We start from the raw sequence: 20,236 nt of genomic DNA on the forward strand, positions 1-20,236 counted from the left end.
TTTGATTTGCAAATAATATTCTTTATTTAGATAGTCTTGTGTTTTCGTTATCCATGGGTGTAAAGAGTCCATACTGTGTGAAAACAGACCATCATTTTACTGATGGAAGGCTTCTAATCTTATTCTGGATGGATCTTCTGGATGTCTCAAAGCAATTCCATAACGCAGAAGCAGCTCAATATATGGTGGCCAAAAGGAATCATTAATTTTAACATATGGATCATGTGGAACATCAAACATTCTATTTATAAGCATCTAAGAAAAAAAATTATTAGAAATATACTTTTTGTGGTTAAGTCTACATACTTTCATAAAACAATAGTATTGTGTCAAAGAACACTGACTACTCTTCTCCTTAAACAGCTGCTCATAAACATTACTTTTATATAAACAATATCCGTTTTTAAAGACTTAATGACTACAGACACTAGTGGATAAAATATGTATTAAAATGAATCCTGCCAGGCGGTGGTGGCGCACACCTTTAATCCCAGCACGTGGGAGGCAGAGACAGGTGGATTTCTGAGTTCGAGGCCAGCCTGGTCTACAGAGTGAGTTCCAGGACAGCCAGGACTACACAGAGAAACCCTGTCTCGAAAAACAAAAACAAAACAAAACCAAAAAAAATGAATCCCCAGTAAAATAAAAACAATTCTTAAAAACTGACTAAAAATATTTACAACTTTCCTACTTCTTTTAGCATAATTTCGTTTAAAATAAAAGCAAGAATTATAAAAAATAAAATTTATACATCAGGTATAGAACACAGCTAACTACATAAGGCCCTGGGTTTCATCTCCATCACTATGGGAGACAAAATTAAAATTTTATAAATTGAACACAAAGTACAAATGATCACCAGTTTGACCCTATAGTTTAACACATCTACTCTTAAGTTAATTCTTCAAAAAAATAGATGTTTGCCATTTTCATTTCCTTCATCTTCTCCCTGAATATTTCTGATTACTTGACCAAGGAAGTTAAGATCTTACAGTGAAATCTCACAACTTTGAGTATTATAGGGTAGCTTTTCTCAAATTCTACTCCACATGGAAATGTGGCTTCTTATTAGGTTCTAAGGTGTTGAGAAGCAGGGTTCTCACTCCAGGAGACTATCAACAGATGAGTCCATAAAAAATGTAATATATATATATAATATATATATATATACAATAAATTGTATATAGATTATATATCTATGCATATGCATATAATGAAATCAACTCATTTTCAGGAAAATGTGATTTAAAATGAAATAAGCCAAACTTAGACCAAAGTCCTGTTTCTCTTACATGGAATCTAGATTAAAGTAGGTGTGTGTATATGTGTATGTATGAAGGGAATGAAAGAGTAGTGATGGGGGTGGGATAGAGGGTAGAGAAACAGGCACAGAGAAGAAAGCAAGAGAAGAAGAGAAGAAAGAAAGAAGGTAGGAATTGGGGCAAAAAAATGAACAAGGTACAATGACACATGTATATGAAAATACCATAACCCGGGCGGTGGTGGCGCACGCCTTTAATCCCAGCACTTGGGAGGCAGAGGCAGGTGGATTTCTGAGTTCGAGGCCAGCCTGGTTTACAGAGTGAGTTCCAGGATAGCCAGGACTACACAGAGAAACCCTGTTTCAACCCTGCCCCACCCCACCCCCAAAAGAAAATACCATAATCAAACAGTACTTTTTAAGTTATCTCAAAAACTTAATTAAAAAATAAAAGAAAACCAAAGTATTGTCATCAACACAAAGTTTACAGAAGCTTGCTAATGATATCCAAGACTCAATAGTCTTCAACAAATCTACTGGCATTTGCAGAGATTTTTCATAAAGCAATTATATTCAATTATTTGAAAACTAATGTTTCAATAAAATATGGTAAAATGGTAAATGTGTTATTATTTTCCCTCTCCATCAACTCTCAGTTCTTTTAACAATTTATGAAACCAGATCATAAAACTAAGAACAATTAAGGATTCTTTAGGTGTACATAATTAGTGATAAATCATTGATTGCAGGTCAAAGTCTTAACTGAAAAATATTATTTTAAAGATCATGAAAAGAAAAGGCTCAATTTATACAAATATGAAGTGTTATAAAAGTGACTTAAAATTAACCTGCCAAACCCTAATTTCAATCTTAAGTTATAATATCAATATTTAAATTCAGAAAATAAAAATGTCAATTGTCACTAATATGCCCATTTCAAGTCCTTCATTCTGTGAAATAAAAGTTTACAATCCCATTTCTTTTAAGTATTTATGACAAAGAAATACTTCCATATTTTATAGTAGTTATTTATCTTAATATGTTATAAGATTTTTATGATCTGGATATATACCTCACTGGTGCAGTACTTGCCTATAGTGAGGACCTGCTTTCTATCCCAATGCAATAAAAAGCAAACAAATAAAGTGATCTTATCTTTCATTTTCAGCTTTTATTAGATTACATTAATTAAAATTCTAATAAAAAAGACTGTAGAAATATAGTAAAAATTCAAATTTAAAATAAGTGTGCTAATTTTTTTCACTAAATTATAGATTAAGTATTAAGTTATTTTTGTTACTGATAATATAAACCACAAAAAATATTTGTTTTTCTAAGTTTTATATTGTATCCCAATTTATAACCGTGTGTTTCAGATAATATTATCAATATTTTAGATAAAGTGTCACTTTAAAATTTTGATTACATTTGTTTCTCTGTATGTACAAATACAGACAGAATGATGAACAAACTGAAGGACAATTTGTAGGGATTGGCTCTCCATTCACTGTGTGGGTCCTGGGGACTGAACTCATATAACTGGGCTTTGCAACAAGCACATTTAACCACTAAACAATCTCACTGGCCTAAAAAGTAACTTTTTTTTTTTTTTTACCTTACAAAAAATAATACATCCAAGAAAGGTTTTAGTTTTAGTTTAAACTAGAGAAGTCAGGAATATCGACACAATATCTGATTATAAATCAGACAACTATTTCTATTTAGCTTTCAAGATAGTGATGTATTATTATATTATATATTATTAATAATATTGCTATACTATTATATCAATAATATTTATTAGTAAAGATTCCTAGGTAGCAAACCTGATTGTTTATACCCAACTCATTAAGTTCTGAAAATACTCTTCTAAATTTACTAGTTTTAGAGCTGGGAGGGAACCCATCCCTAGTCCAATTGATAGTACTTGCAAATGAAAACTTAGCTTTCTCCAAGAAAGTCTCAGAGGGAAACAAACAACTCTCAATTATAGATCCCATGTCCCGGAGTGGGATCTAAGAAAAAAATATACTCAATGGCCTCATAACAGGTTCTTTGTCTCATAATGTCATGGGAAAGCATTTTTGTACATACATACATACACACACACACACACACACACACACACACTAGTTCCTGGTTTTGTGTTTTTATGGGATTTCTGATTGTGTGAATGTGTATGTCTCTGCACCTATATGTGTGTCTCATGCTTTTTCTCTGGCTCTTTTTCTTCTGTTCGTTTTGTCCTGTTCCAGTTTGTTTATTTTTGTTTTCTTTTATTATTATTCCATAGATGCCTATTTGTTTTCTAACCAATGACAGAAAAGATGTGGATCCAGATAGGAAGGGGAGTTAGAAGAAACTGAGAGGAATTGGGAGAGGAAAAATCATAATCAGAATATACTGTATGAAAAAAAAATCTATTTCAACAAAAGAAAAAAATTAAAAAGCAAATGACTATCTCCTTTTCATAGACTTCTCTGCCTAAGGTTTTCTAAAGTAATTCATATATTTAATAACCTGGCTAAAGTTTATACCTATTTATAAAACAAAATAAATGCCAAACTAAAAAGTTTAGAATTAGTCTTTCTATTATAATAAAAGAAACATTTTATTTAAGGAAAAATTATATATTCATTTATATGTTTTAGGGGCAGAACTGAGTTGTAAACTAGAATTCTTTCAGAATAACAGCACAAAATTTTAGGGTACAAACAGTAAATGACTAAACAAGCAACTCTCTTAAAGAATCAAAAAAAAAAAAAAAAAACCAACAACAACAAAAAAAAACTTTTGAAATTTTTGTTTTTCAAAACAGGCCCTGGCTGTCCTGGAACTCACTCTGTAGACCAGGCTGGCCTCAAATTCAATAGATTTGCCTGCCTCTGCCTCCAGAGTACTGGGATTAAAGGCAAGTGTTACCATGTCCAGGTCAAGTATTCTTAATAGGAAATAAAAGTAGCATTGATTTTTGCCTTTAACACTGATTTTTCATTGAAGAGACAGCAAAACTCTACACTTACCTCTAACATTTCATTGAGTGTTATCAGCTGTGGATTGAAGTCTTGAATGTTTTTCTTTGAGAAATGTAAATAACAATTAACATGACAGAATATCAAACCATACGGCTTAAAAACATTTCTTAGTTGTAATTGTACAAGATAAAGGCAAATTCTGAAAGTAAAAAACTTTATGGTACAAGTTAGATTCTTAAAATGTAATAGAAACATTTATAATTAAGATATAGTTTAAGCTACCCATAAACATACAATAAATTATATTATGTATATTATATATAATATAAAATAAAGTAATATGTTTGAACCACACAAAAATTCTCCAAGCAAATTGTATTCTACTACACTTCAGGGAGGCTTCGAAGGGAGCCGTCCTTTTGACCTTCCCATAGGTCTTGATGGGTCCCAATAGATCAAAAGTTCTAGCACCGATTCAATTCACTGAATTTTTTACCTTTGAATAACATAGAATAACTTATTTTTAAAAAATTGGAAGACAGTCACTATAATGCTCAAGTGTTTTGCATATGAATCCTCATTAGTTCCTCCAACTTTTTCCCTTGACATAGATTTGAGATCCCTCATAACTATAAGTATGGTTAAAAATTTTAGTCTCTCAAATGATCTAGATGTAATTTAACCATTACAAATGAAAAGAAAAAATATGTCCTTACATAACTGCAGATGTTATAATTTTTAGACATCTATTTAATTCTGTGAACTTCTGAGCAAAAGAGAAAGAAAGAGGGAGAGAGAGAGAAGAAATAAAACAAAGCACAGTTACAGAACTGACTAGCAAATATAAAGACATAAATTAAATTTAATAAGCATTCTTAAGTTTCAGAAATTCTTAAAGAAATCATTTGGCAATAAATGAATGGATGAATGAATGAATGATTGGCTTATGGGCTGGAGAAAATGGCTTAGTGGCTAGGAGCTCTGATTGCTCTTCCAAAAGACCTAAGTTCAACTTATAGCATTCAGATGGAGGCTCACAACCTTCTGTAACTCACACATGTGGCATACATATATATATGTATGCAAAATACACTAAATAAGTAAAATAAAAAAAGTTTCTAAAAATTATTGGCCTGAGTTTAAGAACTGATAAAAATAAGTAATGAATCAAAAATAAAATAGAATAAGGGCTAAATGTTAATGGTAGTGTCTCAATACAAAATAAATACTGGAATTAAAATTAACATAAAATTAGAATGGGGGTTTGGGTGGAAGAATGTTTTATTTCCATATCAGTAAATTCATACTACTAAAAACTGAGAGATGAAGTTATACAATCTTGGAACATTTATATTTTTCATAATTTGTTTCCTTTGTATTAGATGTCTCTCTCCAGTGCTCAAATAATTTGAAGCACAGAAATATAACTAACTCCAAGTTCAACATTTGAACTTCATTTTTCTTCTATCAAAATTAATTAAAATGATATATATTATTGATAGTAAAGTAGCAAGAATAAAATTCCACTATGCCAATCAGTCATCAATTTGTTTCTATACATGCTGTTTTTCGGACAATACTCCATTTTAGTGACTCACTAACCATGTTAGTGACTTGCTAACATGTTAATAATGAGCAAGGATTTGGGCTCTTTAACTTTCCTTTTTGTATTTGTAATTAAGTTGTAAAGTTCACTGTTGTAAACAGAACTATGTACCTCAAAAGTATGTGTTGAAACTCAGATGTAGTTGGATTTGGAAACAGGACGTAAGAGGGTAATGAAGTGATAAATGAGGTCATCGGGGTAGGGACCAATTCCAATGAGAACTACTTTTTGGGTTGTGTGTGTGTGTGTGTGTGTGTGTGTGTTGTTTTGTTTTTGTGTAACAGAAAGAGAACTTAAGAAAAAAAATCTTTCCCCTCTGCATATAGAGCTGAGATCAATATAAACAGAACGAGAAGGTGCCAGCTCCCAGCCAGGAATAGACCTCATCCGAAATGAACCCTGAAAGGGCTTTAATTTTGCACTTCTAGTCTTGAGACAGAAAAATTCCATTTTTATGCCAGGATCTCTGGTATTCTGTTATAGCAGCCCACTAATACAGTACGCTGGCCAGATAAGAAGCAGCAGAAAGAGACAATGTTAAACAGACACAGTGGAAGCAGAAAAGATCCCACACACAAGCTGTACAATACAAGCATGTGGGCACTGGGTACACATACAATACACACACAAAATAAAATATTAAATCTTTAAAAATGTATTTAACTAATCCCATTTTACTAAACATTAAAGTATCTCTGATTTTTTTTTCAGTAAGTATGATAGAATAAAGGAATATTTGTATGTATGTCTCACTATACCTCATTCCTTTGCTTTTGTTCATACACTTATAACAATTTAGACATTGTCTTCTCTAAAACTTACCCTTTTCTTTTGAGTTCTTTCACCCGGCAAAGGAAAATGATCTTCTAAAAAATCACCCAAGGTAAGCAAGAGCTTCTCCTTAAATTCTTTTATACTACGGATCTTAGCTTTCAGTTCATTAAAGATTCTAATAATAAAAAATAATAAAACAAACATTAAACTGATAAATTACATTTGTGCACGCTCCTGGATGGTTATACAGAAAACTGATCAAAATGTTGTAAAAGTTTCATTTGATCAACATAACTAGAGAGTATTCTTTACAACATGTAGTGAAACCAGTATAGTAAGATAAGTCATTCCAAAAAAGATGAAACAACTAATAGTGAGCAACACTTAGAACCACCTTTTGGTCTACTTTATATAATATAATAGATACTTTTTTCAAAAATAATCTGTTTTTAAAAAAATCTAGAATACAAAATTAATTACCTTGATTCAGTAAATGTTACAACCTGATTTTTCAAATCACTATGTAACACATTCAGAGCTTGCAGTATTTGCTGCTGTTCATCCAACCACTGTTGCTCCCTTTAAACAAGGAAAACAAATAAATAGTCAAATAAAAATTTAAGTGCCAACTCAGTATGTATCAATGATTAATACAAATTACAAATTTACCTTTCTAAGTCTTCTTTTAACTTTTCATTCTTTGATTGAATGATAGACAGAACCATTTCAAGATCACACCTCAATTTTTCGAACTAGAATAAAAGAATTCAAGCTAAAGCTTTGTCTTTTAGCTTATACATAGTTCAAATTTCAAATAACAGTAAAATTGATCTAGAATGTCTCAGTATGGAAGCCAATAGTAAAAATGCTTACCAGAAAAAGTTAAAAATGATAAATATATAGCAAGCAGATGGTAAATGTTGGTAACACACCACTGATAAATATGTAAGAATTTTCAAGCTACATATTTTAATTTCAAACTGAAATTAAATTAATGGACTGCTTTTAGTAGATTAGGTCTTTTTTCTAATGAGAACACACAAAAATTAAGGCAAAGAATATGCATACTTCTTTCAGTATTGATTAAACCTGAAACTCATTATTATAAGTTATTATAATTCTTTATAGTATTCATTATAAGTTATTAGCCAGCAATCATTGCTGAAGAATGCAAGAGTGGAGAAAACAAAGAGTGGAATGCAGAAAATTAAGCAATAAATAATTGCAATGGTGATATATACCACAAAGATAAAAATAAACCAAAATAATAACATAATGAGGTGCAAGGCAGAACTGTTCTAAGGTATTATGATTTGGAAAGATCTCTGAGTAGGCAACATGTGAGTAGCAGAAAAAAAGACCCAAACCAAATAAGTTTACTTGCTAGTAGAAGAAAATTCTAAAAAGAGCAAAAAATAAATTCAAAGGTCCTGGTATGTTGGGAATTAGTTCTAATGCTTTGTCTAAATTTGGCTCTCAAAGCCACATTCACAGACCTGAGGGTCCCTGCCCCCAACTGGATCTGATTGCTAATAAAAAATTGCTATAAAGTCTATGTTTGGGCAGGGAGACAAAAGCGGACTTTTAGATTGCATGGGCAAGAGACCAAGGGAGAGAGAGAATCACCATAATGGGTCACTCCCCTTTTGGGATAGCAGAGATGAAATATAGATTTTAAAAGATGTTAACTCAGGAATATCAGAGTGGGGTGTGTGCTAGCCTCAGGGAGGTTTAAGTGTGCAGCTATTGAGTTAGTCAAGGCATATCAAAATTAGCTGGCACACGCTCCCCTGCAAACGCATGTGTCTGTATGTGTGTGGGTGTGTGTCCTTCATACATAGATTCAGAGCTCTTGGGCGGATGCATCTGAATGATACACACACATCAGCATACACAGAAGCCAGCAGGAGCCAAAGCTGCTTAACTAGTTAACTGTTACCCGGGTATAACTGAGATACCCGACCAACACAGAAGACTGTGGAACTGAGTCACACGCTGACCTCTTATCTTCCATTCTTTCCATAGAAGAACATGTTAATTACTATTCTATTCTCCCAATTGCAAGGGTTTCCACTAATTTTTTTCTAACTTTAAATCAGTTATAAGTTATACATGTTTTTATAAATTCCAAAGTAACTAAAAAATAAGAAAGAAAATAGAAATATCTAGTAATCCAGTGTCGTAATATGGTGGTTTGAATGAAAATAGCACCCACAGGCTTTTATTTTCATTTATTTTTTTAATTTTTATTTTATGCATATGAGTATATCACCATTGCTCTCTTCAGACACACCAGAAGAGGGCACCAGACCTCATTACAGATGGTTGTGAGCCACCATGTGGTTGCTGGGAATTGAACTCAGGACCTCTGGAAGAGCAGTTGGTGTTCTTAACCACTGAGCCATCTCTCCAGCCTGCCCACAGGCTTTTACAAAGTGGCATTATTATGAGGTATGGCCTTGTTAGAGGAAGTGTGTCATGGGGGTGGGCTTTATGGTTTCAGATGCTCAAGGCCAGCACAGTGTCACTCTCTCTTCCAGCTTCCTTCTGATGAGGATGTAGAACTCCCAGCTCCTTCTCCAGCAGCACCATCTGCCTGTGTGCTGTCATGCTTTCTGATATGATGACAACGGACTAAACCTCTGAACTGTAAGCCAGCCCCAACTAAATGTTTTCCTTTACAAGAGTTGCCATAGTCATGGTGTCTCATCACAGCAATAGAACCCTAACTAAAACATGTAATAAAATGGCTTTTTAAAAAATGTAAATCAAGAAACCAAGAAAAGAGAAAAACAAAACCTCAAAAAAATTTGGACTAAAAGAATAAGCATATACATATCACTGCATCAATGAGACCAATAGTAGATCAAAAGAACAATATCATATTGTTAGCCTATTAAATAGTCTAACAATGGAATTAAATTAAAAATTAACAAAGAAAAGTAGGAACTGCAAATATGAGGACACTAAAAGAGCTCTAAAAAGTCTATGTGACAAAGAAGCAATAAGTAAGAAATTGAGAAACTGTAACTTCCATCATCAGTTAGTATGACTAAAAATAAAAACATAACATTAAAATTTCTAGAAGCAGAGTATGAAAGATGACTCAATGGTTAAAAGCACTGAATGGTCTGTTTTTCTAGAGGTCCTGGGTTGAATTCCCAGCAATATGGTGGCTTACAAACAGCCATTTATAATGGGATCTGATGCCCTCTTCTGGTGGGTAAACAAAGCATTCATACATAAAATATATAAATATTCAGATAACAAGAAACTTTAAATCCTTGTTAGAAACAAAGAAACAAAGGAACACTCTCAAATTAATAGTCTTATTTTTATCATAAACTAAAAAAGAAAAAAAGAAAACTCTTAATACTAAAATAATGAGGGCTGGAGAGATGGCCCAGTGGTTAAGAGCAGTGACTGGTCTTCCAGAGGTCCTGAGTTCAATTCCTAGAAACCATATGGTGGCTCACTATATGGTAATAAAATCTCATCTATAATGGGATCTGATGCCCTCTTCTGATGTGTGTAAAGACAGCTATAGTGTACTCATATACAATAAATAAGTAAATCTTAAAAAAAAAAACAATGATAAGGAATAAAAAATAATGAAATGTGAGAAGGGGTGAAAGGAACAGAGAGAGGAAGAGGTCAGGAAAAAAGAACTCAATGATGCCAAAAGCTAGCTCTTTAAGTCATTACAATGAATTCAAGAAGCATGAAAAGTTCACTGTTAATTCCTTACTTTAAAATAAAAGGATAGATCTAAGAATCACTGGGAAAGTTTCCCTTCTATTATACACAAAACCCTCCCTAGATTTGATCCCTAGCATAACAAAAACAAACTCTTCAGAAAGTTATAGAAGGAATTTTCCTCTTTCTAGTTAAACACAGAAATGATAAATCTATTATAAATATCATTTAGGGATTTTTTTTTTCTCATTTTGGACCATTATGTTTCAGTTATCCAGTGACAGAATAAATCCCTTCATGAATATAAAGGGAATTACTACCCTTTCTGGGACTCTGGGAATTAGAAGAGTCAGAATATTTAAAACAGTTTTAAAAAAGGAAGAACAGTAGAAATAATGAAAGAAATGATGGAGCAGCTGAAAAGCATCAAGAGGAAGAGGAGAAGGAAGATGAGGAAGAGGAAGAGGAGGAGGAAGAGGAAGAAGACAAGGAGGAAGAAGAAGAGGGGGGAGGAAGAAGGAGAAGGAGGAGGAAGAGAAGGAGGAAAAGAAGGAGCAGAAAAAGGAGGAAGAGGAGGAAGAAGAGGAGGAGAAAAAGGAGGAGGAGGAAGGAGGAGAAAGAGAAGGAGGAGGAGAAAGAAGAGGAGAAATAAGAGAGGGAGGAAGGAAGGAGGAGGAAGAAGAGGAGGAGGAGGAAGAGGAGGAGGAGGAAGAGAAGAAAGGAGGAAAAAGAAGAGGAGGAAGAGGAAGAGGAGGAGGAGGAAGAGGAGGAGGAGGAGAAAGAAGAGGAGAAATAAGAGAGGGAGGAAGGAAGGAGGAGGAAGAAGAGGAGGAGGAGGAAGAGGAGGAGGAGGAAGAGAAGAAAGGAGGAAAAAGAAGAGGAGGAGGAGGAGGAGGAGGAGGAGGAGGAGGAGGAGGAGGAGGAGGAGGAGAAAGGTTATGCAGAGAGAAGTTGGAGAGGCCTCTAAAGCTCTCTGCTAGGGGTTTCTCTGGGTAGTTCTGGCCAGCGGTGTAACTTGCTTTGTGGACCAGGGGCCTCAGAGATCTGCCTGCCTCTGCCTCCCAAATACTGGCTTTAAAACTGTCAGCCACCACTGCCTGGCCAATCTTAGTTTCTTTATAACAAAGACAACCTTCTCTCTACTGTGCAACAGTATGCTATAAAATAATAGCTACATCAGTCTTATTTTCCCTATCCATATTTTGAGACAGGTAACTCAGACTACTCCAAACTCACCATGAACCCTGGGTAACTCTCCTGTCTCAACTTTCCAATGACAGCTATGAGTACCATGACAAAATATTTTGATATTAATCCCCTTTCCCTGGCTTAACATTCCTAACACACTAGAAATTTCTAACATGGTAAATACCTTCTAATATACTACTGGATGAAAAGCAGAGCCTAGCCAGCTTTCAGATGAGGGCTAGAGACTAGAAAGACCAAGGCATGATCAGGTGATTGGGACTTTTAGCTCTAGCTCCCAATTTTTGGAAAGAGAAAAAGCTGAAAGTTAATTACTGACCAATTATTTGGTCAATTTTGCCTCCATAGTAAAGTTTTCATATAAAAATCAAAAGGACTGGCCTCAGAGAACTTCTGAACCGCTAAATGGAAGGAAAGGTCTGGCATAGCAGCACACTCAAAGTTCCATTCCTTTCCTATAGACTTTAATTTATACATCTTTTTCATCTGCATTTTCTAGTGTTATCTTTTATAACAAATGAGTAAGCATGTTTCTGTGAGATCTGTGAGTCTCTCTAGAAAATTACTCACACCTGAAGATGGAGAAAAGCAAACTGATTCACAGTCAATTGGTCAAAAGTACAACAGAAAACTTACTATTGCAACTGTCATCTTTGATAAGAGGCAGTCTCATGAAACAAATGATCCATAGAAAATTAAATTTTAAAGTCAATTAGAGGACACCAAGCTGATGTTTGCTATAGAATCATCTGCTGCTGATTCTCACAAAAAACTAATTTCTGGTGAGGATAAAGCTCCAAAATATAGTCTGTAATTCCAGTATGGCTATGGCAAAATGGGAGGAGGAAACAGGAGAGTCCTTATAGAAGCTTGTGGTCTAACTACTCTGGCACACCCAATGAAAAAAAAAACAAAGAAATCCTGTCTCACAGTTGTCCTCTGACCTCCACAAGCACACATACTCACACTTACACCAGAATAAGTATATATACAAACAGTAAAAATAAAAAAATTCAAATCTTTAAAATACTTAGTTCAATAAAACACGTAACTTTAATGTGTTGAGTGGTTTAGTTTACTTATGTCATAAACTGATCTAAAGAAGTTCTAATTATAAATTATTTGGAATATTACTAACAATAAACAACTCACCTCTTCTTTTCCTAATGTTAACAAAACGTCTTCAGTTAGAGGGATTACTACAAAAACAAAAATAAGACAAAGTCACATCTCTTAGTTAATTATCAATAATTTGATTTTGTGGCTTTCCTAATATAACTCTTTTCTATTTTACTCATTTATTACCAAACTTCTAGGTTAATATTTTTACACACATAACCGCAAGTATATAACACTGGATAATTTGATATTCATGCTTCTTATTTTTAAGTTCTTTTTTTTACTAAGGCCTAAAAAAACATGCTTAGTAATGTTTATAAAAGGGGCTCTTTGTGGTATTTTCTCTGTAGTCATAGATCCTATAAATATATGGAAGCATTCAGAAACAAAGGTTTATTTCTTATCACGGTTGGCATTATAAGAATAGCATACCACTGTTTTCACTCAGCAGAATTCCCATAGTACAAAAGTAATTCATCATTTAATAACTTCATAATATTTTATGTATATGTATTATATTGTAGTGGTAATTTCTGAAACTTGTAGCAAGATACTTATTCTGCTACATTGTATTCGCAGTGGAGCTCAGTGACTAGGCAGTAGAAGAGGAGATGGAGCTGGGAGAAAAGGAGGAAGGGGAAGGGAGAAAGAGAGAAAAGGGTGGGAGGACGACTGGAGGAGGGAGAGGAGGAAGGACAATGGAGGAGAAGGATGTGGCCTGGAAAAAACGCAAGTTACAAGAGATCTCAGAGATGGGGAATAAAATAGGGGAGTGGTAATCTGCCCAATCTAGGTGTGTAGTTTGTATTCACAATTATTGAGTTGTGTTTTCTTTATCTATTTGGGTTGGAGATTTACCCCTATAGAAACTGAGTACAAATATTGTGTTAGACATGTTCTTATGTCTTTATGTCTTATGTCTTATGTCTTTATGCTTTTAATTTCAAGGACTATACTCCCAGAAATGGAATTATACAGAATGAAATATAGTTAAAACTTTGTAAGATTATATCAGACTTCTTTGTAAAAATGCATCTACAATCAACAAATTATATACAGCATATTATACACAAAGTTTTTGAGACAAGAGAGATATTCAATTTCCCATAGAGAAATTGATAAACTATTCAATATTTATTCAAAATTTTAGTTTTTAATCAAATGTGATTTGAAATTATCAAATGATATATTACTAAAATCTTTTCTAGTTTAGAAAACCTTCTAAAAGAGAGCTGTCCTTTATGTACTTTAAAAGCCAATTTTAAAATTCATTATAAGTAATTCTGGAATGACACTTGTATGGTTTGGATATCTGTACCATATCATGTGTTGAAGGCTTGAGTGCCAGCTTTGAGACTGATGAGAGCTAAGGGAAACTTTCTGAGGTAAACATAGTAGTGAGAAATTATTAGGTAACTAGAGAGGTGGCCCAAAGCACTGGAACCTTATACCTTTTTGCCTTTCTCTAAAACATGGAGGTCATGAAATAAGCAACACAGGCAGTCACCATGTTTTCCCTTTCCACAGGTCCAAAAGTGACATAGTAAACCAACCATGGACTGAAAATTCTAAAACCATGAGGCAAATAAACTTTGACTATTGATAAATTGTTTATTCCATTTTTTTTTTTCAGTAACAGCTGGCTAACATAAGTACTAACCATTTCAACAAATGCAATGTAAAGGGCTTTGGAGACTATTTATAATGAGAAGAAATACATTTTATGTGTATTTTTTTTTCCTAACTAAATATTTAGAAAACAAAACTTTAGGAGAGCTGTGGAACTGTAACAAAAGACACAACATCATGTTGGAACTTCAATTAAAAAAGAAAAGGCTAAGAAGAGGCTGAGAAAATATGAAATAATGTCAGAGAGCTTCTGAAGTTTTGCAAAAGACATAACTCCATATTTAAGAATGTGAACATCAGATAAGGTAAACCTAAAGAAATCTATGCCAACATAAACTATAATTTCATCTGAAAGCTAATATTCTTCAAAGCAGCCAGAAAGAAAAACAATAAAATCATACAAAGAAAACAGTATTTTGCTTTACTTATAGCCAGGAAGGGAGAAGCAGCAGATTCTTCATGTGATAAAGAAGATAACTATGAATTGCATAATCAGTGAAAATATTCTTTAAGAATGAAGAAATAAAGATATTCTCAGAAAAAGAAAAATGTACAGAATTTGTCACTAATTATCAACCATAAAAATGACTGAAGTTCTTGAAACATGAGTCTGATACCTAGAAGCCATATTAAAAAAAAAAAATTGAGCATGGTGGTATGAGTTTGGATTCCCAGGGACAGGGAGACTAGGACGGATGCCCAGGGCTCACTAGTCAGCCAGCCTAGCCTACTTGATGAGTTCCCATAGGTAAGAGACCCTGCCTCAAAAAAGAAAATTAGGTGATACCCAAGGAACAACATCAATGCTGCTCAGTGACCTCTACACTCATTTGCATATAGATGTACCCAACCACAAATGTGTATAGTCCCTCAAAATACCTATGCACTCACTTTAATGAAGCTACCATGATTTTCACAATCACAAGAAAATAAATCATTTTAACAACTTGAGAAAAGCTTTGAAGTAGATCTAAGCTGAGCTGTGTTGATTCCTGACCTATAGAAACTTTACGATTATAAATATGCTTGGACTCTAGACCTACAAAAATTGATAATAAATCAATATGCTCTTTTGTACAACTTTGAATAAAATCCAAAACTTTAAAAAATTTTAATAACAGTCATTAAGTCTAATGGGGTTCATTCAATTAGTCTCTTAATTTTTAAGTTTAAAAGTTTCAATGATGAAAACAAATCATTGGTAAGAGACTAACAAAAAGTTCATCAATCATATTGACCTAAAAGATTGATGATTAAAGTGAAAGTTGAACTCAATATTGAGTAACTGGCTACGTCTGAAATACAAAGAAAAATCTAGGAGAAATCTAAAATGTATATGTAGTTCATCACATACCAGTTCATGAACTGGAGATATCATGAATTGGATATTTTAGATAAGATCTAGGATGGACAAAAAAATCCGAGTCCAATGCTGCAGAGAATTCTTCTTTGAATATATATGTAAAAGTTATTATGGACTGGAATATACTCCAAACCCCAAACCCATTTTTAAAGTTTAATACCCAATATCCAATACTGAATCTAATATTCAAACAGTAAACTCAAAATTATTGATAAGTAATTAAGTTAACCTATTATTAGAATGAGCAGACATCCAATAAGTTAAAGAGAGGCACAGGGAGGCACACATGAAGACAATAAAAGATGACTGCTATAGTTTCAATAAATGCTTCCCAAAAGTCCATGTGTTAAAGGCTTGGTCCTCAGGACTAAGTGGGAGGTACTATAAAACCTTGAGAAGATGGGACCTAATAGAATCTTTAGATAATTAGCAGCACAGCTCTTTAGGAGACTGGTCTCTTCTCTACTTCAAGGCTCATGGTTTGAACAGTTTGTTCTGATGCATGTATCCCACCATTGCCACCAAGCAAAAGGTGTTTCTAATTTTAAATCAGAACTTCTAGGGCATTTTCAAGGTTACTTATCTCAGGTATTTTCTTAGCACTGGAAGGCTGACAGTACAATGGCCATTTAAAGCCAATAAGAAATCCTAGAAGAAATCAACTTTGTTGACAACTTGATCTCAGGCCACGTAATAGTTAATCTTTTTATTTTATTTTATTTTATTTTGGTCAATTATATAGTATTTAGAATCAGAAATAAGTCCCTGGCCATGACTGTGCAAATTTTTCTATATTAGGTTAATTGAAACAGGATTATCCACCCTAAATGTATACATTAAATCCCAAATGAATTAACAACAAACAAACAAACAACAACCAAAAAGCAAGTTGAGCATAAGCATCTCCCTTTCTTCCAAACTGGACACTGACCAGCCAATCCTTGCTCCTGTCACCTTACCTTTCCTGCCATAACTATATCCTTTAGAACTTTAATGCAAAAACCTTCCTTCTTCAAGTTGCTTCTGTCAGGTATTTTGTAACAACAGTAAAACAATTATTAATTGCAATTTTTAATGTAGTCTATTAGGATCTAGAAGTATGGTAAAATAAATTTCCAACGTTTACGCTACACATCCCATTATACTTTGTAAGATTCTTTGTTACAGCCTTAGTAAATTAATTCAGAAGTCATATTACAGATAGAACACACAGAAGCCTAACGTAGCTGGTATAGCATGCAGGATTATTGGGCCCTATTTCGGCCCTGGTTTGGGCCTTATGGAGTTTCTGTGGCCTTGCAGGGGAACCTAAGCCTGGCTCAAATTTTGAGACCTGTGTCAGTCACTTCCGTACCCGCTTGGTCCTGCCTCTGCCCCACTGTTGCTGATGTAGAGCTTTGCCATTGGCTCTGTCAGTCACCCCATAACCTCTGTCACCCTTCCCTGTCCCCATGTCATCTCATCCCACCACAACTTCTCCTCCCTATGCTCCGAGTTTATATAAGTGAGAGGCTGATACATTAAAGTTGAGTTCCTGCTTCGACAAGACTCCTGGCCTGGTGTGCTTCTTTTGGGCCACCAACACTCACCATACCGCTCAGCCCAAAAGAGACCTGGAGGTACCAGGACCGCTCTCCTCTCACCTGGACCTGCCAGGAAGGAGCCGACAGGATAACAATTGAATAAATCTAAGTATGACAGTGGTACACACCTACAATTCTCTTGCAGCAAGGCTGAGGCACAAGCACCCTAAGTTCTAGCCTATTATTTGGCTATGTTTACATAGCAGAAACCCAGTCTCTGAAAAACAAACAAACAAACAAACAAAAGAACAACAGCTGAGTACACATCTCTAAAGAATACCAACTCAACAGCTGCATAAGAGATGCTCAAGTATATTGCTAAGAAGAAAAATGTATATATAGTTAAAGGCAAATTTTTAAATTACAACTGTATATCACCACTAAATTCCTACATAAAGTGCTAAAATTAAAGGCTATCAAGCAGTAATGTCAAAATGTAGAACAATTAAGAATCAGCATTAGTAAATACAACCAAGGATATAGATGATCCTATCTAAAGAAAAGAAGATCCCTAGGACTGCTAGGTGGAGAATTCCCAAAACTGGCACACAGGGTAATATAGAAAAGGAAGGCTGAAACTGAAAGTGGCTGCAGAGGGGCAAGTCAAAGGAAAAGTAATGGGAGGAGAAGAAACAAAATAGATGGGGGGGGGGGGGAGGGAACAGAGCAATTTATACAGAAAATCAGATAAAAAAATACATGGCTCAGGAAGCTTAGACCGTCATGTAGTAGTAGTATCTACTAGTTGGGTATCGCTGCTATACATTTTAAGTCAACTTCCATTCTTTATAAGCAAAAAGTTTATTTGTCTCCAACTGGACAACTCAAAAAATAGCATAAAAACTAAATGTTTCCTATTCCAAAAAGCATATAAAGTAACTTTTCCACTGTGCAAGTTTCACTCATTAACAGTTCAGTTTCTACTGACCATAAGGCAGTATTTTTTAGAGTAAAATAATTACTATAATAAAGTCTTCACAGTTCAAGTTATTATGATTTAACATATGAATTTAATGTAGAAAAAAAACTGGAGTGGGTCCTAATATAAACAACCATGGGCAATTTTGAAAACAAATGGATCTTGTCTTTTTGAGGTCATTAATTTAATACCCCACTAATTAGTCTACAACATACAAACTTAAAAGTAAGAATCTTACTTTCAGGTTTTCTTTTGTTCCATTGATCAAGTTCAGCAGTCAAACATTTCACTTGCATAATAAGTAATGAGAGCTATATAAAAAAAGGAAACTTCAAGTTATTTCTTGTAGAATACTGATGAAAATATAATACAGTAACAATGATTATAAAATAAGTAGATAACAAAACATATTCTATCATATGCACCACTAAACATATTCTATTATAGTAACTATTGCTCATAAATGGCTTTTTGCAGCAATGATATAGTATGCTATGAAAACAAAGAATTCGGCCTTACTACCAAATCTAACAGAATCTAAGCATATTACATTTACTTCCTAAATGTATCTTAAGAAAACAAAACAAACAAAAAAGCCATGATACTGACATAGGACATTCTTCCCCCCCACCCCCCAAAAAGAATAGCATTTTATGTCTTGCTAGCATTTTCAGACAAATTTTCCTTAAATATATTCATTTCCTCTCTGTGATATTTCAAAAATATTATAACTGGTTTTAGTTGTGATTCAAAAAAACCCAAAATATATGTGAAGATAATGATGAGAGTGGTTCCAGTGTCACACAAAAAAGCATTTTTAAATATATATTAGTAGTTTGTAAAATGTATTTATACTTTATCTTGAGACAAATTACACTGAGTGTGTTTTTGGTGTGACGACAAATTTTATTCTATAAAATTTCTAAAAATAAAACAGCAGTACTATTTTAAAGTTATATATTATAAAAGTTTTTGCCATATGTCTCTTTTTACTTCATAAAGGAATTAAGCCAGGTACAGTGACATATGACTGCAAATCAACCCTCCAAGATTCAGTTCAAGATCAGCTTCAGCAACAGAGCAAGTTCAAAGCCAAAGTAGGCTACATGAGACCCTGCCTTTGAAAAGAAAACAAAACACAGAAAACTGAGTTTGAGTGCTAAAGGTATGAAGGCACTATGCACACAGATATGATGCATCAAAGCAAGCAGAAACTGCTACTTCTTAAAAGGCTTGCACATAGATCAGCCCTTGCCTTGAATTTGTGAACTTGGAATGATTTTAAGATGGTTTCCAAAAACTGAACTCTTTAAGAGTGGCTTCCAATGACAAAACTATTCAAGCAAAGAATATGGTTTATGTTGAATACCTGCTTTATCTTCTTGTTGGGAGCTGACTTTTAGCAGAAAGCGGCTTTGCAGCCATCTTGAGCCATATACCCTGACATGAGACTCGTATTACAATAGCCTACAACAGCTGAGCATACTCTGATAACATCTTGCTTTAGATACCCAGGACTTTCCTTGGGTGTGTGAGATTAAAGGTGTGTGACTTAAGAGTGTGACTTAGAGATCAGGGTTAGAGACAAGACCTAAGGGCATGATTAAAGGTGTGACTTAGAGGCGTGGCTTAGAAGTGAGACATATAAAAGGCGAGAGGCAGACAGAGAAAGGAACAGATGACTTGACAGTAGGTAGAAGACACCTGGCTCTAGAGAACAATTTGGAGTAACAGAGATTCAGACACTAGGAGTAGGAGTAGACATTAGACACTCGGAAGACAACAATTTGGAGTAACAGAGATTGAGTACAACTAGGAACTAGGAACTCAAGACTTGGGACTTGGACTAGGAAGAGAGACTGAAGAATAAACGGGATCGAATCACACTCTGTCTGGTCTCCATTCTTCGAGTCTGTCCTCACTCTCTCTCTTGCTGAACCCTGACCCGCAGACTGGAGCGGCAGTTTGGGCTGGGAAACAGTGGCCACCAAGCGTGGAGTGGAGAGGACCGCAACATTTTTTGGCCCCCGAACATGGGCCTAGTGCGGTTCTCAACATTTTTGGCGCCTGAACAGGGACAGTTCGGGCCTCAACATTTTTTGGTG

General features: G+C 34.3%; 1 protein-coding gene across 1 annotated transcript in view; it reads right to left on the reverse strand.

The window, feature by feature from the left end:
• Positions 1-20,236, reverse strand: part of Cenpk (centromere protein K) — a 25,386-nt gene continuing 5,150 nt past the window's right edge. Inside the window, exons 4-10 of the mRNA XM_034523591.2 lie at positions 18,370-18,442; positions 12,671-12,717; positions 7,286-7,368; positions 7,097-7,195; positions 6,665-6,791; positions 4,285-4,338; positions 1-255 (exon numbers count right to left, since the gene is read on the reverse strand). Of these exons, the coding sequence (XP_034379482.1) occupies positions 97-255; positions 4,285-4,338; positions 6,665-6,791; positions 7,097-7,195; positions 7,286-7,368; positions 12,671-12,717; positions 18,370-18,442 (642 nt within the window). The 3' untranslated portion in view covers positions 1-96. The remainder of the gene's footprint in view (positions 256-4,284; positions 4,339-6,664; positions 6,792-7,096; positions 7,196-7,285; positions 7,369-12,670; positions 12,718-18,369; positions 18,443-20,236) is intronic.

The sequence above is a fragment of the Arvicanthis niloticus genome, chromosome 19 (genome assembly GCF_011762505.2).
Source record: "Arvicanthis niloticus isolate mArvNil1 chromosome 19, mArvNil1.pat.X, whole genome shotgun sequence".
Classification (NCBI taxonomy): Eukaryota; Metazoa; Chordata; class Mammalia; order Rodentia; family Muridae; genus Arvicanthis; species Arvicanthis niloticus.